This window comes from Aethalodelphis obliquidens, unplaced genomic scaffold (genome assembly GCF_003676395.1).
Source record: "Aethalodelphis obliquidens isolate GAN/ISIS:26980383/991018 unplaced genomic scaffold, ASM367639v1 scaffold65, whole genome shotgun sequence".
NCBI classification, from domain to species: Eukaryota; Metazoa; Chordata; class Mammalia; order Artiodactyla; family Delphinidae; genus Aethalodelphis; species Aethalodelphis obliquidens.
The window spans coordinates 6,070,104-6,096,968 of record NW_020838009.1 but is presented as its reverse complement, the minus strand read 5'-3'; the positions used below and the strand labels follow the sequence as shown (position 1 = coordinate 6,096,968).

The 26,865-nt window shown below is 45.9% G+C and overlaps 1 protein-coding gene across 2 annotated transcripts in view; it reads right to left on the bottom strand.

Moving 5' to 3' along the window:
• ABHD17C (abhydrolase domain containing 17C, depalmitoylase) overlaps positions 1 to 26,865 on the bottom strand; it is a 56,787-nt gene that overhangs the window by 8,382 nt on the left and 21,540 nt on the right. The window contains exon 2 of one of the 2 annotated variants that reach the window (XM_027089306.1): positions 15,687 to 15,816. The exons of the other annotated variant lie outside the window; for it this stretch is intronic. Within the exon in view, the coding sequence (XP_026945107.1) occupies positions 15,687 to 15,816 (130 nt within the window). The remainder of the gene's footprint in view (positions 1 to 15,686; positions 15,817 to 26,865) is intronic. 2 annotated transcript variants of the gene reach the window in all.

Here is a 26,865-nt window from a genome sequence, read left to right as displayed (position 1 = left end):
GTGTGGCCCCAGCCCTTTGAACTTGGACACCATCTAATACAACTGTGCCTGTGGAGGGGGCTCCCAAGATGCACGTTTTGTCTGACGTTCTTGCCTGGGCTTCATTTCAGTTGGAAGAACAGGTTATTAAAAAACGGTTGGGCTTCCCTGGTGGCGCAGTGGTTGAGAGTCCGCCTGCCGATGCAGGGGACACGGGTTTGTGCCCCGGTCCGGGAAGATCCCACATGCCGCGAAGCGGCTGGGCCCGTGAGCTGTGGCCGCTGAGCCTGCGCGTCAGGAGCCTGTGCTCCGCAACGGGAGAGGCCACGACAGTGAGAGGCCCGCGTACCGCAAAAAAAATAAAAATAAAATAAGATTAGGGGTCTCCTTCTCCCCCCACAATTTGCATCAAAAGTAGGCTATGACATCCCAAAGCACGAGGGCCATGGGATGCTGCATGCGGTGGGGTGTGGAGGTCAGAAGGTACCTGAAGGTAAGAGCACCTCCAAACCTCACATGTGAAGTGTAGGCTCTTTCCACAGTGGCCGTCCCGTGGCAGGATATTTTGCTATTAATGATAAACAAATAGATCATAAACCAAAAAAGGAAGAGGAAGAGGAAAATGAAAACTGAATGTAGTTATTGAAGGACAGAGGATTAAGAGATGATTAATACTAAAAATCAAAAATAAAGCAGAAAACTTCCGTATTGAAATGGCATCAGACTCGCCCTTACCTTCTTTGATCAAATTTGCGGAATGATGAAAATCACATAGGATAACCTATCCCAGTAATGAGTATTATCGTTATAGTCGAACCTATTTTCTCAGCATCTTTTTTTTTTTAACATCTTTATTGGAGTATAATTGCTGTATAACATAGTGAATCAGCTATGTGCATACATATATCCCCATATCCCCTCCCTCTTGCGTCTCCCTCCCACCCTCCCTATCCCACCCCTCTAGGTGGTCACAAAGCACCGAGCTGATCTCCCTGTGCTATGCGGCTGCTTCCCACTAGCTATCTGTTTTACATTTGGTAGTGTATATACGTCCATGCCACTCTCTCACTTCGTCCCAGCCTACCCTTCCCCCTCCCTGTGGCCTCAAATTCATTCCCTATGTCTGAATCTTTATTCCTGTCCTGCCTCTAGGTTCTTCAGAACCTTTTTTTTTTTAGATTCCATATATATGTGTTAGCATATGGTATTTGTTTTTCTCTTTCTGACTTACTTCACTCTGTATGACAGACTCTAGGTCCATCCATCTCACTACAAATAACTCAATTTCGTTTTTTTTATGGCTGGGTAATATTCCATTGTACATACGTGCCACATCTTCTTTATCCATTCATCTGTCAATGGACACTTAGGTTGCTTCCATGTCCTGGCTATTGTAAATAGTGCTGCAATGAACACTGTGGTACATGACTCTTTTTGAATTATGGTTTTCTCAAGGTATATGCCAAGTAGTGGATTGCTGGGTCATATGGTAGTTCTATTTTTAGTTTTTTAAGGAACCTCCATACTGTTCTCCATAGTGGCTATATTAGTTTACATTCCCACCAACAGTGTAAGAGGGTTCCCTTTTCTTCACACCTTCTCCAGCATTGATTGTTTGTAGACTTTTTTTTTTTTTTTTTGGTACGCGGGCCTCTCACTGCTGTGGCCTCTCCCGTTGCGGAGCACAGGCTCCGGACGCGCAGGCTCAGCGGCCAGGGCTCACGGGCCCAGCTGCCCCGCGGCATGTGGGATCTTCCCGGACTGGGGCACGAACCCGCGTCCCCTGCATCAGCAGGCGGACTCTCAACCACTGCGCCACCAGGGAAGCCCCTGTTTGTAGATTTTTTGATGATGGCCATTCTGACGGGTTTTTTTCTCAGTATCTTGATACTGTGTTTTATATCCTGCTCCATGGACCTTGGGGGCCACACTGAATAAATAAAGGAGAAATGGGCACAGGCTCAAGGAGCAGAGGTGGGTGTGTGGTTACTGGAACAGCCTTTTCTCTTGAGGGCCCTGAATCTGTCCATCCTCTGAGATCATGATCTTGAAACGCCTTATGGAGAAGCCTGACACACCCAGTACCAATCTCAACAAATTCCACCTTGGACACACAGACATTCGTAGCCTTAATGACAACAAACACTTTGCAACTCAACATTTTCACTGGAAAACTTCATCACGTAAAACAGTAGCCATTAAATAGGGGAAAATATGACAACTGGCATGACATTAAAACAAAGAACATCCGGTCATCAGAAGACATCAGTAAGAAAGTAAAAAGGCAAGTGGGAAAAGATATTTGCCACACATATAACCAACAAAGGGCTCACATCTACAAAATATAAAGAACACATCAGTGGGGAAAAAAATGACCAAATACAGAAAAGCAGCATTTTACAAAATGGGCATTTCATAAAAGAAGAAATCTAAATGGCAGGGAGGGAAGAAAGGGAGGGAGGGAGGGAAACTCAACTTCATTAGTAAAAATGAAATGAAATTTCACCAATGAAAACCACAATGTGATACTAACACAAATTTAAAAGTTGACAATATCAAGTGTTGACAAAAACGTGACCACAGGAACTTTCATTCACTCCTGATGGGGTTGTTGATAGAAGCCCTTTACAGAAAGTAAAGGTGAAGACATAATAACACGTACCCAGTGACCTAGCAATTCTACTCCCAGGTATATTCACCACAGATTAAAAATGTCTTCAAGACCATTTGTGAGCGGTTGGAGACAACCCTAAGGGGGGTCAACAGCAGGGCGGATAAGTGGATGGGGGTGAAGTCGTGCCACAGAATATCACAGGGCAACGCTGATTAATCTTAAAGGCTTGCTGTTAATCGGAAGGGGCAGACACAAGAGAACACACGCTATACAACACCATGTGCAAAAAACGTAAACCCACCCAAATTAAACTTTACTGTCTAGGGATACTTAACTGAAAGAAAAGCAAGGAAGTGAAGCCCTAAAAACCAGGATAGCGGTTAAGGATGGGGGAGGGGAACGGGTTATGGTTGGGAAGAAGCATGTCATTTTTGGGGGGGCTTATGACTCGCTGGTTATAGTCTATGTCTTTTTTTTTTTTTTTTTTTTGGCTATGCCACTCGGCATGCCGGATCCTAGTTCCCTGACCAGGGCTCGAACCCTCGCCCCCTGCAGTGGAAGCATGGAGTCTTAACCACTGGACCGCCAGGCAAGTCCCTATAGTCTGTGTCTTGTCACGAGTGTTCCTTTTACAGTTCATTAAGCCAGATATGTACATCTTATGAACATTTCTATCTGGCTACTTCTATCTGTTATATTTCGCAACAAAAAATATTTTTAAAAAGTTCACCAGATATTTCAGATATGGAGACAACCCTCCTCAAAACTGTTACAACTCATGATAGATTTTGTGCTAAAAACAAATCTCCTAAGGAAACATGAGGCCATTAAAAATTATGTCTCAAGAGCTAATGTGGGGAAAACTCATGTTGAAATGTTCCATAAAAAGCAGCCTACAGAAAACAGGGTCACAACTATGTTCCTTCCAACAAAATCTATATGTGGAAAAGGGACTTGAAAGTAATATATTAAAATGATAATAATGGTAATGTTTCTTCTTTCAAAATTTCATTTCTAATTCGGGTAATTATTAGGTAGTGATTTGTTAAAATAAATAAATAAAGGAAACGGTATTGCCGGGCCTTTTTGCATGGAGTCAGCAAGCTTTCTTTACAGTGTCTGTATTTGAAAAGGCTTTGAAAACTGCAACATGCTAGTGAAGTGTTCAGATTCGTCAGTATTACATTGAGGACTTTTCCACTGTTCTTCCCTGTTTATTAGACTGTTTATTATACTGTCTGACAACACATGAGATGCCTGGGAGGTGGGGATGGGGGCTAATTCTTTGAAGGTATGGAAGATTTTCGGGAAAACTCTAAGAGGCCTCTGTTCCAACACCCACCGCCTGCAGATGAGGATGTTGAAGTGGAGGGTCCTTTTCATGGTACCACTAGGGTGCTGTTTTTGACAAAAAAAAAAGCTAGAAGACTGATGACCTCTATACCAATGGTTCCAAAATGAGAAGTATCTGAATTTCTTGGGACTTTTTAAAAATGTAAATTCCCCTTACTTAGAAATCTTCCATACGTAGAAATTCCAGCGGGTTTGTGGATTCCTCAAACTAACCATTGTTTGATACTGAGTAAAAAGGGTCAGACCAGATCCTATAGACCTTTTAGCTCTCAAATTCAATGAAAAGATAAAGGATAAAAAGAGAGATGGTAAAGGGAATCTATTACTAAGTCCGTGTGAAATACAGGGCATTTAAAGACCACAGCTTTTCACAAAAGAGCAGGATTTAAGTGCAAAGTATTTTCTTCAAAAACATCAACAATCCCAAAGTCCAAAACTTTTATCCTAAGGTAAAACAGATGTTAAACCCTCCCAACCTGGAACAGGACAGTTTTGTAGCAGGCAGACATGACACACAGGCAGGCAGGATTTTCTGCATTTTTACTTAGAATTTGCTATTTTCGGGTATGACGATAGCAAAACATTAAAAGTGATTTCTTCTCGCTCGTACCACCTTTGTGGGCAAGACACAGGGACGGGAGGAACAGCAGCAACGGCCTACAAACAATGTTTTCTTCAATGCGTCCAATCCCCAAGGCAGGCTTTTACAAGTGAACTTCTGCATTGCTCAGCTACAAACACACTAGTCGCTGGGTGAGTGACTTCAATCAGGAGACAAGGACGCCGTCCCTCCCGTCCTACGCCTACCAGCTCTCCTTCCTCTGCTGTTTCCCCCTGCTCCCTGGCGTGTCTGGAAGAGGCACTGCTTTTCCATCCCAGGGCTAACCTTCCACCTGAGCGCTGGATTCCCACCCTCCCAGGACTTTGAGAATTTCATCCCCACCCACGCCGAATTCCAGTCTTATTCCCAACGCACCACACGTCTCCAAGTCTCTGAATCTAAGAAAGGGCCTGTCTTCACGGGTGCTTCATCCTTTAAGTGATGGCCCCATCTCTTGCCTCTGCTTCCCTACTGCATCCTCAACCCTAACAAAGGCCCCTGAAACCCACCCTCTCCTCCCACAATGTCCCGAAAGCTGCTATCAGAAATGCCGGGTCCAACCGCTTTTTCCCCCTCCTCATCCATCTTTTTTTTTTTTTTTTTTTGGTGGTACGCGGGCCTCTCACCGCTGCGGCCTTTCCCGTTGCGGAGCACAGGCTCCTGACGCGCAGGCTCAGCGGCCATGGCTCACGGGCCCAGCCGCTCCGCGGCATGTGGGATCCTCCCGGACCGGGGCACGAACCCGTGTGCCCTGCATCGGCAGGCGGACTCTCAACCACTGCGCCACCAGGGAAGCCCCCTCATCCAATTTGACTTCTCCTCGGCAGTTCACGCTAAGAATGATGCCTTGCTTCTTCAACTCCATTCCTGGGCCTCTGAGACATTGAGCCGCTCTTAGTTCCTCCCCCGTCCCCACCACCAGCGGGCTTGGCCCCTTCCCTGACTCCACTCCTCCTGCTGTAGACTTCCTACTGCATTCTTTTTTTTTCTTTTCTTTTTGCTTTTGTTTTATTTTAAATTTTATGTGGCCGCACCACACAGCATGCGGGATCTTAGTTCCCCGACCAGGGATCGAACCCGTGCCCCCTGCAGTGGAAGCGCTGAGTCTTAACCACTGGACCGCTAGGGAAGTCCCCTTCCTATTGCACTCTTACATGTTGTCTCCAAATGATTTCACTGAATTCCAGGCCTCAACTATTAACTCTCTGCTGGCGATTCTCAAATATTTACTTCCAGCCCTGGCCTTTGTCCTGAGACAGAGCAGAATGCCCCCCTGCCTGAAGGGAAGGGAGGTGGATCAAATACAACGTCCCTTGTGCCCGCCTTGGTTCTCAGTGCTGGCCCTGACCTCACGCCTCATTCCATCTTCCAGTGATCCTGGGAGGGGGATATTCTTGTCCCCGTTTTATATCTGAGGAACTTGATAGTAAAAGTTAAGTAACTTGTCCAAGGTCAAGTGAGTGGGGAGGCTATGAATTTAATACTGTGATCTGTGATGGATAAATTCCAAACTCAACGTGTCTAAAACCAAATTCGTTATTTTCTCCCCTCAAAACCTTCTCAGTAGCTCAGTCGTCAGGTAGAATTCTAAAAACTATATTCCCCTCTGTTGCCAATCTAGTGACCAAAGTCAGGATGAAGACAAATTATGAAAAGGAGTGGACGGTGACATGTCAAATTCAGCTAAATATCTAAACTTACTTCTGGCAGTGACCGATTAGCTTGTTGATTATGCAAACTGTGGATTCGTTTCTACACCTGGAAGATGTCACCTATTTTTTTAAATAATGCATTCAAAAAAGTAGTTACTGAGCACCTCTTTTGGACTAGGCATGGAACCTCTGGGGGTGCAGAAGGAGCTTATAGTCCCGTTGGGGAGGCAAGGAATGTATACAGAAGTATGGGGAGACAAGCAGAAGCCAGGTCTAATTCTGAGTCATTAGGACACAGGATGTCACAGCAGATGAGGCAAGAGATTCAAGGTCAGGCCAGGGTAAAAGCCATGTGGACAAAGGCCTTCGTTTGCTATGAGTCAACTACAGCTATATTTGCATGTCAGACAGACACACGTTCTAGGCAGACTCTCCCTGGACCTCCTCATGCAATCTGCAGGCCTGACTTAAATATGTAAGTAGGTGTTGTCTGCACATGGATCTCTAGGGAAAAGCCATTCTTAGCCAGTGAGATTCAATGCATTCATCTTATAGCAGAGTCTCAAGTTAGTGCATCATCGTCTCCTGCTGGGGTACGTCTAGGACGGCCAGAGCCGGCCCTGGGGACCCACGGCAGGTCCCGGCACTCAGATCTGACCCTTGGCGTGTGGCTATATGGAACGGCTGAGACAGGTATCTACACAAGAGCTATAATTGGGTCTGGCGGTCCTGATACTAATGATCAGAATTCCAAGGCTGCCAATGAAGAGGCCCTAGTTTCACATCATCTTAAACATCAATATCGTACAAAACAAAGGTCTCCATCTCTAAGAGTTTCCTCTTGAGTACCGTTCCTTAGCCCTTCTTGGACTCGATCATAAGCTCTAATCCCTCAAATTTCTCCCAGGCTAGAATTCTGATTCTGTAAGTCCCATACCCAAGCACAGTCCATCTGGTCTTCAATTCCCAGTGTTACAACCCCCAGAATCCTGGACCTCCTGACCATCCTGCTTTTATCAATCCCCAGCCCCCAGACTTAGGTGAGAAGAACTGCCAGAGGAGAAGGGGTGGGGGTGGGGCAGGCGGTGGATGGATCCTCTTCCCACCACGGAGACCACGGCTCTACCCAAACGGCCAGAGCGCCAAGTACCTTAAGTCCCCTACGTGTGAACCCTCAAGTTGCGAGCTTTCAAAGATGCGAACCAATCACATACGTTAGCTCACGTGTCTGGTGTATATTGTCACCTGCGTGCATCCTTTGCAAGTGGCTGTGCTTCTGTGTACTTTACTGTACGGTACAGATTCCAGTAGTACAGTTTCTTTATTTCAAGCCCAGGATGTCCAGAGTCAAGCGTAAAAGCAACGGTGATGTAGCTGGTACTACTGTACTTTTCAAGGTACTGTACTGTAAGATTAAACATGTTTATTTTTTGTTTGTCTTTTATGTATTATTTGCGTGAAAAGTATCATAAACCTATTCCAGTACAGTACTATAGAGCCGACTGTGTTAGTTGGGGACCTAGGCTAACTCTGTTGGACTTATGAACAGATTGGACTTACGAACGCGCTCTCAGAACTGAACTCGTTTGTATGTAGGGGGCTTACTGTACAGCCCAGAAGATGGAATTCATGATGCTTCTCATCAGAGTCTACAGATGAGCCTGAGACGGCTCAGAACCCATTAGGTCTTGGAACTAACATTTTTTCTCTCTAAGGAGCTCGAGACATAGCATATGGTGCTGCATAGGGAAGACCAGCAGGGAAGAGTCCCAGAGCTAAGGACTGAGGTCAGGATGAGCTACAGGTCTGAGGAGGTGGAGGGGGTGAAAGCTGTTGGACGCTGTATCAAGGGGTTGGTTAGGCAGCGGAATCAGGAAGTCTGCATGTGTGGGATAGGTAGGACCAGAAAACAAAAGAAACAAAAGCAAACCTAGGCACAGACTGGGCAGCAGGGTTTCAGAAGTCAGACAGGGAGCTGGTAGAGCCCAAAGGTGTCATCTGCAGAGGCGTGGATGGACCTAGAGACTGTCACAAGAGTAAAGTAAGTCAGAAGGAGAAAAACAAATATCGTATAATATTGCTCATACGTGGAATCTAGAAAAATGGTGCAGATGAAATTATTTCCAAGCAAAAATAGAGACAGGCACAGAGAACAAATGTATGGACTCCAAGGGGGGAAGGGGGGGGATGAATTGGGAGATGGGGATTGATTTATATACACTATTGATACTATGTAAAAAATAGATAACTAATGAGAACCTACCATATATATATAGCACAGGGAACTCTACTCAATGCTCTGTGGTAACCTAAATGGGAAGGAAATTTAAAAAAAGAGGGGATATATATATATACGTAGAGCTGATTCATTTTGCTGTACAGCAGAAACTAACACAACATTGTAAAGCAACTACACTCCAATAAAAATTTAAAAAAAAAATCTGCAGAACACGTATGTGACACCAGCAGTTTAAAAAGGAGGAAGAAAACGCCCACAGAGGAAAAGACTTTAGTAAAGAGAAAACTCAAGCAACCGCTCACCTGTAAATTCGTAGAAATACTTGGATGACCCAGAGTGAAGGGGGCAAAAGTCAGGGTGGGTTCTGATAAACAGATACTAGAAAACTCAAAACGCAGCACAGTAACTAAGGCACGCCACGTGAGTTGTTATGTGGAACCCTGGGGGTCAGGATTAGAGAGGGCTCCCAGGTGGGTGGTGGGGTTGGTGGTCAGCGAAGGCTCTGCTGCCTTTCAAGGGATGGTGTGAAGGGTGAAGTGTTTCTGCGTCAGGGAGCGGTGCTCAGTCAACTTTAGCTATAGACGACCATGCCATTCTTTAAATGCTCTTCGCCTGTGGCTGCCCCAGTATCACACTGGCCAGATTCTTCTTCTCGCTCTTCTGTTTCCTTTGCTCACTCCTCTCTCTTCTCCCACACTTACCTGGGCATCCCTCAAAGGTCAGTCCTCACCCTCCTCTGGAATCTTTTCCTATGTAGTCCCTTGTTGAACTCTCCCAGTGCCAGACCCTAGCATAGCACAGCGTCTGTTCCATAGTAATCGTGCAATAAATACGTGTCAACGGAATACACGGGTGGCGAGGGTTTCTACAATGTGTTGATTCACTCCCGATATCTCGCCTCTGCTCCAGCCCCGGCCCCTCTCCTTTCTGTTGATATTTCTCCCTGAGCATCCCAGCACTGCACACTCAACACCTCCCAGACCGGACTGTTCCTAGTCTCTCCCCACATCTTTCCATTTCTACCTATCACTCTACCCTCTACCTCACAGGCTTAAGAGTTAGGATGAACTTCAGTCTTTGCCTCTCACATAGACTTTGTCACTAAGTTCTGTCACTTCTATCTTGGAGACGGTTTCCAGAGGATCACGTTTCTGACACCATTTTTGTTGCTCTGTGGTGGCATCTTGTGGTCAGTTGATCAGGAGCTGCCTGTCGGTTCAGTGTAATGAGCATTGCCCCATGATGAACATCCCCACTGGTACCCAGGGTCTGTTCCTCAGAGGTCTTCCTGGAATCCACACCACCACTGACTGTCCATCCCCATGGTGCGTACCTGCTCCAGTGGGTCCCTGACTGCTCAAACTACTCACCTGTCCTGTCCTATCCTTTTGGTTCCTGTGTACCATTTTATATGGCTGGTGAGGGGGTGGATATCCTAGTTCCTGACCACTGACCTCGTTTCCACCCACCGCTCACTCTGACTCTTGCTAACTGCTTGCACTTAGCAGCTTCCATCCTGGCCTCTCCCTTCTTCCCAGGGCAGAACCTGGGAATCTCCAGGCCTAATCAAGTCCCATTTCTGACTTCTCCTCTGCTCTCCCAGACCTGCTTTCTCCCCGGTGCCATCTATACAAGCTGCCACACTCATGTCACTCCCCATGCCAATCTATCCTGTAACTTCCCATCAGGTAGATCTTCCAAAAAACTTCTGTTGTGTTACTTTGCTCATCAAACCCTTCGGCAAGTCACTATCCCTGGGATAAAAACTCATGTCCTTAGAGTAACCTCCACAACGTGGCCCCATCTTACTATTCCAACCCTTTCTTTTCTCTCCAAGTAAATCTTCCGCTCCTGCAATTAGACTCCCCACTGCCTCATCACAGCCCCTGAGCCCCTGTCTGGACTGTCCTCACTCCTCCCCACAACCTAGAAAACCCTGGGGCCCTTCAGGTCCATTCAAGTCCTACCGCCTTCAGACACTTTTCCCAACCACCCCAGTCTACCTGTGGGGTTTTCTTTCCTGAGCCATTCACTTGTGCACCAGGTCAACACGAGGTTGTATGTGATGAACCGTTTTGTGGCATGTCCTATGTTGTCAGTGAGATTCTGAGCTCCCCAAAGTAAGTACAACTGTTTATCTCTTTGGGAACATTAACAATACCCAGGGGACTTCCCTGGCGGTCCAGTGGTTAAGACTTCGCCTTCCAATGCAGGGGGTGTGGGTTTGATCCCTGATCGGGGAGCTAAGATCCCACAAGCCTTGTGGCCCAAAAAAACAAAACATAAAACAGAAGCAATATTCTAACAAATTCAACAAAGACTTTAAAAATGGTCGTTAAAAAAAAAAAAAAAAAAAAACAACTAAAACAATACCCAGGCTCAGGGATCGGTACACTGGAGGCATATCTTGCTTTGAATGGAAAGGCTGTTTCTGAACAAATTAAAACTAGATCTCATATATAGTTATCATTCCAATGGATAGACAATCCACTCCAAGTTCATCATCTTCTTGGGGATCTGGACAGGAGCAGAAACGACCTCTTCACTGCAAACTAGCAAAAATGAGTCAGTCCCTGAAGGATGACAGTAATATTTAGTAAGCACTCATGTTATTTTAGGCATTACGTAAGATTTACTTAAAACACGACACAAGGAACTGAAGTCTCCCAAATTTTGCTAGGGGAAAGCCACGACCCTGAATGATTACTTTCCATAACAGGCAATGCCGGGTGTATAGCTACCCCCTTGGAAACCCACAATGTTTGCTCCCTGCCTCTTCCAAACGTCTAGCATCTTCCTGCAGTCACCAGCTATGCTGAGCTCAGGCTGACAACACAAATTTAGGTTTTGGTTCCCACTCAGCATATAGGACATGTCCCCAGGAGCCTCCACAGCCCGTACCCAAGGTACAGCAGCATCAGCTGCAAGAGCAGGAGCTGAGGTAGGAGGTGCCCACGGAGGAGGCCGGGAGCGCCAGGGGGACAGTGTCCAGTGGGAACGCTCCCTCCACTCATAAGGTAAAACCTGTTTGTTTTTGTTTGAACGTAAGGCTTGCTCTTCTGTCAACAAACACGGCCAAGCCGAGCCTCCCTAAGACACACTGCATCCTGTTTAAGTTAATGGGCCTTGACTTTGCCCTGTGTCAAGAGCATTTCCATTTATCTTCAGATGAAGCATGGCTGGCACGGTTCCACTGACTTTGAAGTCTATATCTTAAATATTTCAGAGCTAGAACTCCTAGTGGAAATATCTTTAGACAGAGAACGAAAATAAATACACAAGGTAACGTGAAAGTTAATTGAAGGATGAGGTTTGAGGATACTGGGAAACCTAATAAACTTCAGAGCAAAGCCTCAGAGTAAAAGGACTGGCTGGGAGGGAAGCAGGTGGGTAAACACGGCCGGATGAAAACACAGACGGCCTGTGGAACTCTAGCCTTCAGGCACAGAACTGGGAAATCCATCTTTTACTTTCTGTAGCCAAAGCTTAACAAATGTGTGATTTATATTTTAATCATGAGGAAGATAAAAAAGTATCAATCCCCTGGAACATGCCTATTTTTCCTTTTGAAAAACACATCTTTGTAGGTTTAGACTTTTTAAAATGTTATACTGATGTTTCACAAACAGATTTCTATTGGTCGTTAACGCCAGTGGCAAAAGCAAAGGAAACACATTTTATTTTTTTGGCCACAACGTGAGGCACGTGGGATCTTAGTTCCCCGACCAGGGATCGAACTTGAGCCCCCTGCAGTGGAAGCGTGGAGTCTTAACCACTGGACCACCAGGGAATTCCCAGAAACATATTTTAGAGTGAGTACCTGCTGCATTAGCACTGTTTGAGACAATTAAAAGTTTTAAAGGTTAGTGATGTCAGTTGATTTGCTTCCTTTTTTCCGACCGAGGGAACTTAGTTAAAAAGGACATTTAAAAGCAAGATAATGATATGACTGTGCAAGTTCCAAAAATCTGAGCATGCTCAAGTATTCTCTCAACACTACTTATAAAATAAAATGCACCAATGCAACATTAAAAGTAGCCTCCTTCAACGAAATAGTGCCATTTGCAGAGCGTGGGAGTCTAATCGCAGGCGGTAGGACTTGAATGGACCTGAAGGGCCCCAGGGTTTTCTAGGCTGTGGGGAGGAGTGAGGACAGTCCAGACAGGGGCTCAGGGTCTCAGGGGCTGTGATGAGGCAGTGGGGAGTCTAATCGCAGGAGCGGAAGATTTACTTGGAGAGAAAAGAAAGGGTTGGATAGATTGTCATACAGAGTGAAGTTAAGTCAGAAAGAGAAAAACAAGTATCACATAATATCACTTATATGTGGAATCTAGAAAAATGGTAGAGATGAACTTATCTGCAAAGCAGAAATAGAGTCACAGATGGAGAGAACAAACTTACGGATACCAAGGGGGCAGGGAGGGTGGAAGGAACTGGGAGACTGGGATTGACATATATACACTATTGATACCATGCATAAAACAGATAACTAATGAGAACCTACTGTATAGCACAGGGAACTCTACTCAATGCTCTGTGGTGACCTAAATGGGAAGGAAATCTAAAAAAGAGAGGATATATGTATACGTATAGCTGATTCACTTTGCTGTACAGCAGAAACTAATGCAACACTGCAAAGCAGCTAAACTCCAATAAAAATTAATAAAAAAAAAAAAAAGTAGCCTCCTTCACCTGAAGCATCAGTGAATGTAATGGGGATAAATATGAGCTCCTGGGTTACTTCATCTTTGAGGAAATGAAGAAGGAAATGAGATTCAGACCAAGCAATAACACTAAAATCAAGCGTAAGTTTAGGCAACATGAATATTATGGTCAGTAAGCTCATCAAAGCACAGCGAAGGGAATGGTCCAAACTGGGGGCCAGGAAATCAGGAAGCACAGAAGTCGAGCTTGAAGCCAGTCACAAGGGAGGGGATATTTGAAAACATCCAGAGAGGAAAGGCAAGAGCTGAAGGGGAGGAAGAGCATGCTGCAAACATGGACGGCAGGCTGGCCTGGCTGGGGCGAGAGGTTCACCTTGGGAAGCAGAGGGCCATCCAAAGGAGGTGGCGCGTACTCTGGAAGCATCTGGGAAATGGGCACAGGGTCCCTGAGAGGATGGAGACGTGACAAGTTGTGCCGCAGGAAGGAAGAGAACGTCTGGATAAGACGTGCTCTGAGTGGCTCGCAGCAGGTGTGTATGTAGCAAGTCGTGGCGGGGAAGGGAGAGACTTGAAGATAATTCTGCGGTTGAGGGTTGGAAAATGGGCACAGAGAGAGAAGTTGAGAGGGATGTCATGGGTGGTTGGAATTTCATTTTGTTAGAACATACGCTCAGCGTGGGAAGACACTGAGTCCCAGGTAACTGTGGAGCACCCTAGGAAGGCAAATACGAGTCAGACTCTCCGGGTTCCTTATAAGAAAAATCTTCCTGGGACTTCCCTGGTGGCGCAGCGGTTGGGAGTCCGCCTGCCAATGCAGGGGACACAGTTCAATCCCTGGTCCGGGGAAGATCCCACATGCCGCGGAGCAACTAAGCCCGTGCGCCACAACTACTGAGCCTGCTGTGCTCTAGAGCCCGTGAGCCACAACTCCTGAAGCCCGCGTGCCTAGAGCCCGTGCTCCGCAACAAGAGAAGCCACCGCAATGAGAAGCCCATGCACCGCAATGAAGAGTAGCCCCCGCCCTCCCCAACTAGAGGAAGCCTGCGCACAGCAACGAAGACCCAATGCAGCCAAAAATAAATAAATAAATAAATAAATTTTTTTTTAAAAAAAGAAAAATCTTCCTGAATTGTACTGGGGTCTATGCTAGATAGACGATCCCCTGAGTGCCCCTCATTGTGCCTCCTGCCAGGAAGGCGAGCAGCTGGAAGGAGGAGTCTGGGAATATCTGTCCAGGCCAGCAGCTGCAGGCGTACCTACAGCTGCAGGCGTACCTACAGCTGCAGGCAGAGGCTCTGGGGGACCAAGCGGCCCAGGTCCCGTGGAGATGGACAGATCAGACACATCAAAACTTACATCTGTAAACGAAAAGATGCTGTGCCCTTTTCTTCAACGGACTGTGATGACAATGACACAATTCACAGAACAAGGCCATTCCAGCAAAACATAACCCTCCAGGAGGCATGGTGTGGCGATGCGTGCTCAGTCAGTGGAGCCTTTCCTATAGGTACTCACGTAGTTCAAAACATATCAAGACATGCATTATCTAATTTTTGTAAAACAGCAGCCACCCTCGGGTACGGTGTTTCATTCTATCCTAAGTTTGAGAAGTTTCCTTCCAAATGGTGGTGCAGGGAAGGGCTTTCTGTGCCAGGTCTAAACGCACCTTTAAAACAACGTCATTCTTTATGACATTCAAGACTGTTCTCTCCTCTACAATACTCTTTCTCTGTGTAAAAGCAAAAATAAACAAGACTTGGCATGATTTAATTCTTTTAAAAAACTACTTTTCAGAGGAAAAGTTACAGTCCTAAAGAATACAAAATCAGGGCTTCCCTGGTGGCGCAGTGGTTGGGAGTCCGCCTGCCGATGCAGGGGACACGGGTTCGTGCCCCGGTCTGGGAAGATCCCACGTGCCGCGGAGCGGCTGGGCCCGTGAGCCATGGCCGCTGAGCCTGTGGTCCGCAACGGGAGAGGCCACAGCAGTGAGAGGCCCGTGTACCAAAAAAAAAAAAAAAAAAGGATACAAAATCAACTCTCTTTAGCTCTGTTACAATGAAAATAGAATAATTTGCTTGAACTTGTTTGAGTATACTTGTGCATGAAATTGTTCTAATGATAACTGGGGCTCTTTTGGCATTCTGTAATTATCTAACATGTTGGAAAAGCTAAAAAATGCTACCTTACTCCCTACAGCTGCATAAATACCTGTGAAATGGTTACAATACCACCTACCCTACAGTTTTTGAGAGGATTACACGAGCCGGCTTATGTAAATCAACGGGCACAGGCATCTGATAAAAAAAGCCATTTAATAAATGTCACTTCCGTCCATACCAAATACAGATTAAAAACAGACCCTTGACCAAAGTAAAGCCTTCAAGGATCTCCCTATTTCACACCCAAGAAACACAGCCGAGATTAAGGGACAGAGCTCATGAAATCTCTGGGATAGGGAAAAACATTTTTTAAAAATCTAATTTAATTTTCCACTTGAGGGCCAAGGCTGAAAGTCATTTCTTAGAACTAGAAACCCAAGAATCAATTCCTAATTATTTTATCTCACTGTAAGGTGCATTCTCACAACAGCTGTAGCACACAAGACACTAGATGGTAGGTGTGTCAGCTCCGGCTCACACCGACTTGCGAATGGAATTTGACAAAATCCCTTTAGTTCCGACGCTACAACTGCTGAGATGTCCAGTAGAGATGTTCTGAAAAGATACAGCAGGTCAAAAATGCTCTCTGTCCCCATTAGGTGACCATCCAAGAATGTCCTACTGGAGCTGCAGGTATGAACACAAGCCCGTTCCAGACCCCCTGGCCAGAGTGACTGCTTCTGGGAGAAGCAGCGTTGGAACCAAGACGGGTCAATGGGAGTCCCTCCAGGATGTCTATGCCCTCTTCTGCCAAGCCTGGGGGAAGATCACCTTTGTCACCACACAGAAAGAACCTCCTCAAGAATCACTACAAACAGGAAAGCAAAGCCTCGAGAGAGGGAGCAAGCGAGCTGAGTCCTGAAGCTACCGTTCGTTGTTGGGAGACCCGGCACTTGGTCGCGTCTGGCCAGGGGGCTCCCAGCGTTCTGACCTGGGCGGAGCTTACATTGTTCTCTCTTGAAACTGGGCTAACATGAGTCTTTGGTGAGCAACTCCGAGTGTGTAGTCACGACAGTGTGGCTGTCTGGGGGCGGGGATGGAGGGTGGAGATTTGCACAGCAGGTTAGAGGAGTAGGCTTTGAAATCAGACGACTCAAGGTCTGGAGCCCTGCTCTGCCTTGCACGGTGATCCGACCTCTGTGCAGTCTTGTTCCCTGGGCCGGAAAGGGGTGTAAGTTGCCTCAGGCCTGTGGTGACAATTAAATGAGGTAATGAGTGAAACTCCATGGACTCCCCTCTCCTCCCCCTTCTGGGCTGCTTTCCTGTGTCCACATCCAGACGTGGCACGATTGGGAATTGAACATGACCCACGACGACACCTAATCTGAAACCAGAATGCTGGTTCGCTCGTCAGCTAGGGCTTGGCACTGTTTGCTCCCTTAAATGTTTTGTGTACACTCAAAATGGAAGTCTGTTAAATAAACACCTGCCTTGGGCAGACCCAGTGCAGTCCTCTGCCCCTCCTTGACGACATCTTCAGTTCCCTTTTCAGTCTAATCCCTTCTTTGTGCCTGTCTTTTTTCCTTGTGTTGCCTACTCTTCACTCAGCTTCCAGAACCGTCCATTTTCTCCCCTGTCATCCTTCTTAAAAGCGGGAAGAGTTCACAGCATCGATTATGGAAATAACTCAAACCACAGGACAGGTGGCTGGAAAGGCCCTTGGAGATCACACAGATGGGTTCCTTTAAGATAAGGAAACTCAAGCTTTGAGAGAGGTTAAAACTTAACTCAGAACTGTAATTACCAAGACAGCTGCTGTGAGGACGTTATGGCTCCAGAATATGGACGAACTGGCGGAAGAATTATGAATCCCACGAATTACAACCAAGCTGGCAAAAGCGTCACTTAGTGGAGGGGGCGCAGCGCAGCTTCAGAATCAGGCGGAACTGTCAGAATCATGCTCTGGGTTTCGGTTGTCTCGTGCGTCCAAGGAGGCTCCTACCCATCAAGGCTGGTGTGGTGTGTAGCGGCTGGATCATGTCAGTTATCACCCCCTTGTAACTCAGAGGTAAAACAATTTGGAATTAGCACGTCCGGAGCACCAACCTAAGCATGTCTGATACAAATACTGTTTCAAAAAGTGAACATTCTGTGTAATGGGTACATAGTTTTCATCTGGGACAATGAAAAGTTCTGGAGACAGAGGGTGGTGATAGTTTCACAGCAATGTGAATGGACCCAATGCCACAGAACTGTCCACTTAAAAGTGGTTCCAAGAATCAATTTTATGTTATATATAGTTGGTCACAAAAAGAGTGGAAAAAAAGTGAACAATCCTCTTAAATCTGACTTCTACTAATTATTTCCTTATTACAGAGTACTAGCTCTCCTGAATTCAAAATGAGATTCTTAGGGAATTGCCTGGCAGTCCAGTGGTTAGGACTTGGCGCCTTCACTTCTGGAGCCCAGGTTCGATCCCTGGTTGGGGGACTAAGATCCCGGAAGCCGGGTGGTACAGCCAAAAAAAAAAAAAAAAAACCAAAAGGAAGAGAGAGAGAGATTTTACTACAAAAATAAAAATAAAGAGTAAATATAGTTTGCTTTTTTTAAATTGTCAACTCTCTAGAATCCAAAGGCATTAAAATCTATCAGTACCATGAAAAAAGATTCTAAAGATGTGCATGTCACTAACACTGTGTTCTTCTACAAATCTGGTAGAACATTCTACTCAAGATCCAGCTTCAGGGAAGCTTCAGGGAAGCCCAGTGGCTATTACGAAGCTGGGATCCAGGGACAGCTCGATTCTACTTGAGCACAAAAACCAGGCACGAAGACCTTGTTATCCTTTCCATTTTATCTTTCCACCTTGCCTGGATTTTTTTTTTTTTTTTTTAAGCAAAACAAAGAAAAACCACTGCTTAGCACAGCCCAACAGTACTGCCATCCTTCTCTTCTGGACGTGAAAGGCCTCCCTCGGGAACATCACGAGAGGACGCCAGTTCGGGAGGTGGTGATGGAGAGAGACCCCTCTCTTTTTAGCTGCACCTTTCATTTGAATAACACCGGGACAGAATTCCAATTCTATATTTGAACACTCAAGGGCTGTTGTCAGACAGGTCGGCTGCCTTCTGAAATATCACCCCCTTGTCTGTCAAGGACAGAGGATTTGGGATGGTAGGTGCCGGATCCAGCCTCCCTAGCCTCCAAATAGCAGACAGCGTCTGTGTGACTCAGATCTTACCCACACGGAGTCTTCATTTCCTTTCTCAAGTCAGCCTAAAATACGGCCTTAAGGTAACATCAACATTCCATTTTAATCAAAATACTATGTAGCATGTAAACAGAGGCAAATGCCATGTCCTTATTTATCGTAAACAGGAAGCCTACATTTGGCCGCTACGAACATCGTGTACCGTAACATTACTAATTCAAACATACCCAGCTCGGGACTTCCCTGGTGGTGCAGTGGTTAAGAACCCGCCTGCCAATGCAGGGGACACGGGTTCGAGCCCTGGTCCCGGAAGATCCCACATGCCGCGGAGCAACTAAGCCCGTGCGCCACAACTACTGAGCCTGCGCTCTGAGAAGCCCACACACTGCAACGAAGAGCAGCCCCTGCTCTCCACAACTAGAGAAAGCCCACGCGCAGCAATGAAGACCCAACGCAGCCAATAAATAAATCAATAAATAATTTTAAAAAATACCCAGTTTGCCACATTCCATTCCATACACTTCATGGCAATCTGTTCTGATATTCTTATAACCCAGTCTTTGGAGTTCTTTCTGCAGGCCACACAAGCCCGTAATAACATGGGCTGTGAAGTAAGAAATTGGCAAGCTTTTTCCCCTTAAACCCACACGTCAATCCATACTCTCTACCTTGGTGTCCTGCATTTTTCCCCTTGGGGTCATGGCTTGTCTTCGGCAGCATATAAAATATTATGTGTCTCTTATTTTAGATCACTTTGGAAACACACAGACTTCATGCAAGCTGCATGCCAAGGATGTTTCAAACAGGGACAGATGTGGACCCGGGTTTTCGTTCTGAAATGCAACTGTTTGGTCATTGCAGAAACTGAAGACTGTAACAACTCGATGCATTTATTATACACAGTAAGGAGCCTGGTGGGGGTGATCTCTATCCCCATCCAGCCAATGGAAATTCAGGGAGGGCAGAGCAGGCCAGGCCACCAGAAGAAGCGGATCCCATGTGCTATGTGGGGCATAGGACCTCAGGACCCACCGGCGGACACTGGGATTAAGATGCTAAAACAAAGGATGGGAGGGCTTTCCTGGTGGCGCAGTGGTTGAGAGTCCGCCTGCCAATGCAGGGGACACGGGTTCGTGCCCCGGTCCGGGAAGATCCCACATGCCGCCGAGCAGCTGGGCCTGTGAGCCATGGCCGCTGAGCCTGCGTGTCCGGAGCCTGTGCTCTGCAACGGGAGAGGCCACAGCAGTGAGAGGCCTACGTACCGCAAAAAACAAAAACACAAAAAAACCCACAAAGGATGGGAGATGAAGAGTGGAGGATCGGAAACAGTTAGGGGTTCCCCTAACTCAGGCAATGCTTCTAGAACCTCAGCAGGATCCACCTTCCTTTCCTTTGTTCTGAGCCTAAGAAATGTATTCCACCCCTCTGAGCAAGGCTGACCTGTAAGCTCCGTATGTCTGCTCCTAGGCACTTACCCTGATTCTCTCTTGTTCCAGTTTTTATCACCCCATCATGCCAGTGGTCCCCTGTTCCAAACTGGCTTATCTGGCTGGGTTCTCTCTTCTCTCTAAGCCCACTGGACCTCAAACAGTCCCCGTCTCTCTAAAATTCCATCCAAGACACCAATGGGCAATCTCTTTCCTCAGTCCTGGAATGTTCCTACGTTACTACTTCTAATACATTTGACTCCCTGTTGACGATTTACCACGGTTTGTGAGTTCCCGTCAAGTCAATGCAATTTGGAAAAGGACAGTTTTGACCTCAGAATTGCAAAGCTAGTCAAAAAAATGTTTCACTCAAGACTGGAAAGAAATCAAAATGATACAAATCTTCTATAAAGTATTAACCATGCTTTCGATAATAGAGCTCTGTTTGCATGCATTTTTATCTTGAAAAAGAGCTAATTTTTACCCTCTTTTACAACATATCAGAATTCCTCAGATTAAAAAAAAACAAGTGAGCGTACAGTCAAAATGTTTATGAAAATATTAAGATTTTATTACAGTTTCAAACTTGCTACTTCTTTGGCACAAAGCAAAATTTATGGGCAAGGTTATAAGTTTTCATAAAATGAATATTTGAATCGAGTTTTGCAAAAGAAATATGTCAGTTGAGTGGTCCCCATTCCCACTGGTTACATACATACATGCTGACCCGGTTCTATCCCAGGACAGAGATAGGGAAGGGGATAATTTATTTCTCAAATAATCACTGAGGGACCGCTATGCATCTATGGTGCTCCAAGCTAAGGGTATAAGAATGAGCAAGATTTGGGTTTTGCCCTCGTGGGGCTTATAGTCTAACAGTGTGATTATGTAGGTTCTCTTTATTCTAAAATAAGAATGCCTGATTTTAAAGATCTGGGGGAGGCAGATCCAGGCCTAATTCATTCCCTTCAGTTGACAGATCAGAAATCCAAAGTACATCACCTGATTGCTAACGTCCCCACATGGTGAATGCCTCCAGGCATTTTCATGGGGGCATTACAAGGCCTTTGACCTCATTTTCCAAGGGGATTAGGCCCATATTTGCCTCCTCCGCCGTGTCCCCCGTCCCCCCCCACGCCCGCAATCACTGCTACTTTGCCCTGCAGGCTTGGGTCATAAATCACACCCAATCAGGCCAGACCAGAGGTGCTCGCTCCAGGGGAGGCTGGCATCCCATCTACCTGTGAACAATGGCCAAGAACCACTGGGGGGCTGGCTGCTGGCCAACACTAGAAGGTACTTGGCAGACAGCAGGATGACCCAGGATGAACCATGGCGATGATGATTGGGGGGGGGGGGGAGGAGACATACCTTATCTCTCAATCTCACAACAACCTGCACGGTGCCATGAAGGTGCTATCATCAGTTCTCTTCATCTGTAGTTCTGGGCGTTTGGTGGCTTTCACCCAAGGCCATGAAGCTTGTAGGTGGTAGAGCCTGGCTCTGAACTCACATCCAATGCTTGCCTCCAAAGCTAAGCCCCTCTGCCCTGAGCCCCACAACAGCTAGAGAGGTGTGGCAGCACCCACACCGTCCGGTGACGGCCGGATGAAATCAGGAGTGCAAGAGGCCTAACGACCCTCCTCCTTCACCAAGGTACTTAAGGACGTCACCTGGCCCTTCCCCTAACTCCACACTCATGTCTTGAAATCATGAAGCACCTGAACCTTACTGGAAGCCCCAGAATTCATGGTGCAGCAGACATCAGCACACACATTGCCAGCCCAGTCCCTGGTTCCACGACCTCGGGAAGTCTCAGACCCCACTGCACGTAGACCTGAGAATGATAGGCTTTGGACCACTGTTCTCACAGGTGCTCTTTCATTTCCTCCCTCCTTTCTCACCCAATACCTTCCCAGTTCTCTCAGGAAAGTTACCTCTATTTACGGAGACTGATTCTATTCTAATTTTTAAAAGAATGCTATATTAGGACATTGATTGTTAAAGGATTGGGAGTGACTCAGAAGAATGCGTACCGTTCAACCCTTCCAGGGCAGAGGCTGGCTAAGCCTCAGAGCACATTCTTCAGCTAAGGCGCAACGAACACAGGAGGGGTCACCTGCCAAACAATCGGACAGTTGGAATTTCTCAACTCAAATTTTTCAAATAACCAGATACTACAACCCATCCTCCGCTGGCTAACTGCCCAAATCTCTGCCTAAGTGCTGCACGGACCCACACAAAGCAGTTCAGATCTCTTGCCTGGAGGGAGAAGAAAGAATTAAAGCTGAGCTCTTCCAGGACCTGGAGAAGACACCGAGGCAAGTCTTCCTAAGAATGCATCGTAGCCACGAGAACATTTTCAAATGAGTCAACGATATTTTGATTTTGCACTTTAAATGTTTCTCTCTGCCTTGGACCACAAGATTTGAACAGGGTCACACATGACCTCTGATAGAACTTATTTCAACTCCTAATAACAAGCCACTCTAGACACCCTGAAGGAACAATCAGAGGAAAATCACTAGACATATGAAGAAAAGCTCTAAGTTCTGAAAAGGGGCTGATTTGAAGGATCAAAGTAAATAAAAGCTATGACACGTTGTCTGACTGCAATGCACATAACAACAGAAATAGAAGCAATTAACCAAGAGAGGAGGAACAGTCCATGAAATTAAAAAAAAAATATATATATATATATATATATATAATTTTTCTATACAACTCCTGAATCAAGGAAAAATCAAAACCACAATGATAGACTAGGTGAAACATAATGAGATCACCAGGTATTGAAAGGCAAAATAACAGTAAAATCATCATCGGCGTCTTGCCCATCAAAACAGCCAAATCTACGGTAATGCTAAACTAGCGTATGCAATTCAGAGCTTAAAGAATATGCAGATGTCCACACTTGCTAACAGCATGCAGCAGGAATTCGTGACCTTTCCAGGTGAATGTCTGAGGAAGAGATCACAGATACTCTCCGTTCCCAGGGTCTGTTAGTGCGCAGAAACTGCAGAAAACATTTTCTGTATATAGGGGTTAAATGTTTGGGGCAAGTTTTGGTTGGCTAGTTTTTGTTTCTTTTTGAGTCCCCTACTTGCCTAGGACCTTAACTCCAGTAGCGCCTGCCCCTCTGAGTGAAACTCCCCCACAGACTAAACAGTGCTGGGGAGACACACCCCCTTCTAGCTCTTGCAAGTCTTTGACTGTTTGACTGGTTATTCTCCAAGAAACTAGAGTATAAGAACATAATAACAGTGGTTATATAACTAAGCTAACAAGGAAATACTATTTGGTACAGGATTTAAAGACCAATAATGGGACTTGTCATAACAATTGGCAAAGTACAAGCATGCTTCTCTCTTCTCCCCACTTGAAGCCCACTCAAAACAAAAAGAAAACGTTTTTAAATAAGAAGGAGATGAAAAGAAAAAAGAAAACACTGCAGAGAGCCCAGTGTAGGGGCATCACCATCCCCACAGACCCACCGAGGGCAACGACACTCCAGCACAGAGCAGGCAGAGCCTGTGGCAGGCATTTTTAAATCTCATTTCTGGCTCCATTTTCTGTTTCCAGCCATGTTTTTATTTTTCCCTTATTGTAACTTATCTCCCTTGTTATTTTATAGAACATTCCAAGACAAGGTATAAATAGATCAATCCATCAAAAGTCACTGTAGAGTACAATACCCAATTTCCACATCGATGACCGGGGGTCATCAAAATGATGTATTTTCTGCTCAGGATGGAAAAGTACATGAAATATTTTAGAAACATCTCATCACAAAGTGTAAGTTTTGGCGCTGAAAACAATGCACACCAGACCGCTGTGAAGCCCTGCGGCCGAGCACCAGACTGTGGATGCCGTCTCCGCTGTCTCTGACCAGTGCCCAGCACACACCCCTCAGATGCCTTCTGAGCGAGCGGAACCCCTTAAGAGTCCCAGGTCATCCAAGAGGACAGGCCTCCCTGACGGCCAATATCCGGTTCGCATCATCTGTGGGACTGAATTAGGAGGGACAAATACTATTAACCATTCCAAGCCAAAGCATCTCCTTCTGGGGTGACTTCATGCGCCCCAAGAAACCTTTGGTAATCTAGCTTCCTCTGAATTTCCCCTCCATGGAGACAATGAGTTCTAACAATGCAAACATCAGCTTTCCCTAACAGTTCTTATTGACGATTAATAAAGTGTCTCACGGGAGTCTTTTAGTGTGCCCTAGCTGAGTCTGATCAACTCTGGAAAACTGGTAAGATGTCCTTCTGGAGTCCCCAGTGTGATGCGACCCGTTGGCAAATTCTCTTTGGACTGTGGCAGTTCAACAAGATTCAATGAGCAGACGCCCTCACTGTGTGACCTAGTCAGTTCCTGCACAGTATTAGATACCAAGACAGACCGAAAGGGCTGTCAGCACTGACAAAATTACAGGAGTCTCACCTGTGGGGAGGCTCACCTATAGCTGCACGGGCTGTATTTAGGGCAACTCTGGGGGTGCCGCGTGCACAGGCTACAAAGCGAGTGGTGTCCCCGGGGTCGTGCGATGGGGAAGCCCTGATCACTAGCACAGGTAACAACACTGGTAGCTCAAAGGAAAACTCCTGGTTTATGAAACGGTAATGAAGGAGATTCCTTTGGCTTCTAGTTTAAAATGAGGACCCAAGCCCACGTGTTTGCTTCTCAAGCCCACTGAAAAAGAAGTATGGAAGTTCAGAAAGGAATAAACCCACAATAGCAGAGACAATGGGAAGACGGGCAAAATCAAGACACAGAAGGTTTCAGTACATTTCTAGTGACAGGAGAATGGAAATGTGTGGTAGAGAAAGTTGTCCAGACACTACAAGAGGGCTGCAGGGAAGGCGGGGGTCACCTGAGTCACAGGAAGGCTTGTGGCTCAAAATTAGCATGAAACTAAAAGTAGGTAAGTTCTGGAAAGTCTGCATAGGGAATTACACAATCTACTCCCCTCCCTAACACAGAGTTTAAACCCTCTGGGTGAGCTAAGACTTCTAGTTGGTGCTCCCACATCAAGCCATCCTCATCCTGGCATTGGAGGGTCTCCTTCACCTGCCCAGGCTGACTTCCCTCTCAGGGGCGAGGCCGAGAGGGGAACAGATCTGCTCACACCATGTGGAGGAAACCCAACCTCATTATCCAATCTTTCTTCCTTCAGTAAGAACAGATAACCAAAAATGATGATGATGATGACAGCTAACATTTACTGAGCATTTACTATATCCCTGGCACAATTCTAAAAACTTTACAGGTACTGACTCATTCAGTCCTCAACAACAGCCCTAACAGGGAGCTACCGTTATTATTATTAAAGTGCTTTATAAGGACCAAAGGCAAAGCCAGGATTCAACCCGAGTCTGAGCCAGAGACCAAGCTCTTAACCACTAAGCTAAACTACCAACATATAAGGAAAGCGAGCAGCACAAAAGACCCAAATGTGTCCTCAGAAGAACAGACAATTATGGGACCAGCATTTAAGGCTAAAAAAAAGAAGATACATTAAAAAAAAAAAACCTCACAAATCTGAGAAAATATATCCATAAAACAAGAACAGTATGTTAACGAAAAAGGGAAAGTCAAAGAGGAAAAGTGAACTCAGAGATGAAAAAATGATGGCTAAAATAGAAAATTTAACTCAGAGGCTAGAAAATAAAATTGAAGAGACCTCCCAGGACATCAAAGTAGACAAAGAGATGGAGACCATGAGCGACAAAGGGGAAAACAAAATCCAGGAAGTTGGAGTAACAGAAGCTATACTCACAGAGAACTAGGACAATAGACAACCTTGACACTGTAGCAGTAAAGGTCAAACTGACAGTAAGCGGGAGTTGAGGGTAAAGGAAGGTGAAGAGAGTTCAGATACTGACTAAAGTGGATGGAGCTGGACGTAAAGTTTAAGTATATTATTTAAAATCACGAACACTGCCAATGAAGAACCAAAAATAACTACCAAACACCAAAACTAGCAAAAAGAAGTCATCAGGACTGGATAGCTAAAAAAATTCCTCGTTTATTAGCAGGAAATCAATAAACACTGTCTAGAGTTGCTCCTGGGTGCTGGGGGTAAGGAGGAAGAGGGGTCACTATTACTTTCCACCATAATCTCTTCTCTTTTTTTTTTTTTTTTTTTTTTTTTGTTTGCGGGCCTCTCACTTTTTTGGCCTCTCCCGTTGCGGAGCACAGGCTCCGGATGCGCAGGCTCAGCGGCCATGGCTCACGGGCCCAGCTGGCCCGCGGCATGTGGGATCTTCCCAGAGCGGGGCACGAACCCGTGTCCCCCGCATCGGCAGGCGAACTCTCAACCACTGCGCCACCAGGGAAGCCCCAATCTCTTCTCTTTGATTTATATTGTCTGCATATGTTATTTCAGTAAAAATGTTAAATTCTGCCATTAAAATGTCATTCACCTCTTATGCCACGCATTACTAAGTTTTCTCGCCAGCATGCTGGCATAACTTGGTGCCTAACGATATATGCTACCGTATTTACTGTGGTATACTCTCCACGGGTACCCCGATGGCACTGGCTTTAGAATAAATGAGGGGTGCGGTTTGAGGAAATGAAAGGCAGGCGTTATTCGGACTGATTCTCAGAGTTATTCTGTCCCCTCCTGTGCCTCTTTCTGCCCTTCACAAATCAACTACATCTCCAGCTGAAGCAAAATGACGGCACTGGGTTGGCCTGGTGCCGCAGTCCTCCAAGTCACCAGAGTCTAATTTGCTGTCCTTGCATTTAAGAATCGGATCTAAAAATCAAGACTGAATATTAACAAGGTCAATGGCAAGGAGATACCATGGGCAAAGCATAGGGCCTAAACTTACAGGAAGAAATTTAATATAAATATGTTTAAAATCTTCAAAGGTGGTGTAAAAGAATTAAACAACAAGCAAGAGATCTGACTTGGCAACAGTGCATGTGGGTGGAGAAAGAAATTGACAAAAAGGGACTTCCCTTGGCAGCTCCGTGGTTAAGACCCCGTGCTTCCAATGCGGGGGGGGGGGGGGGGGG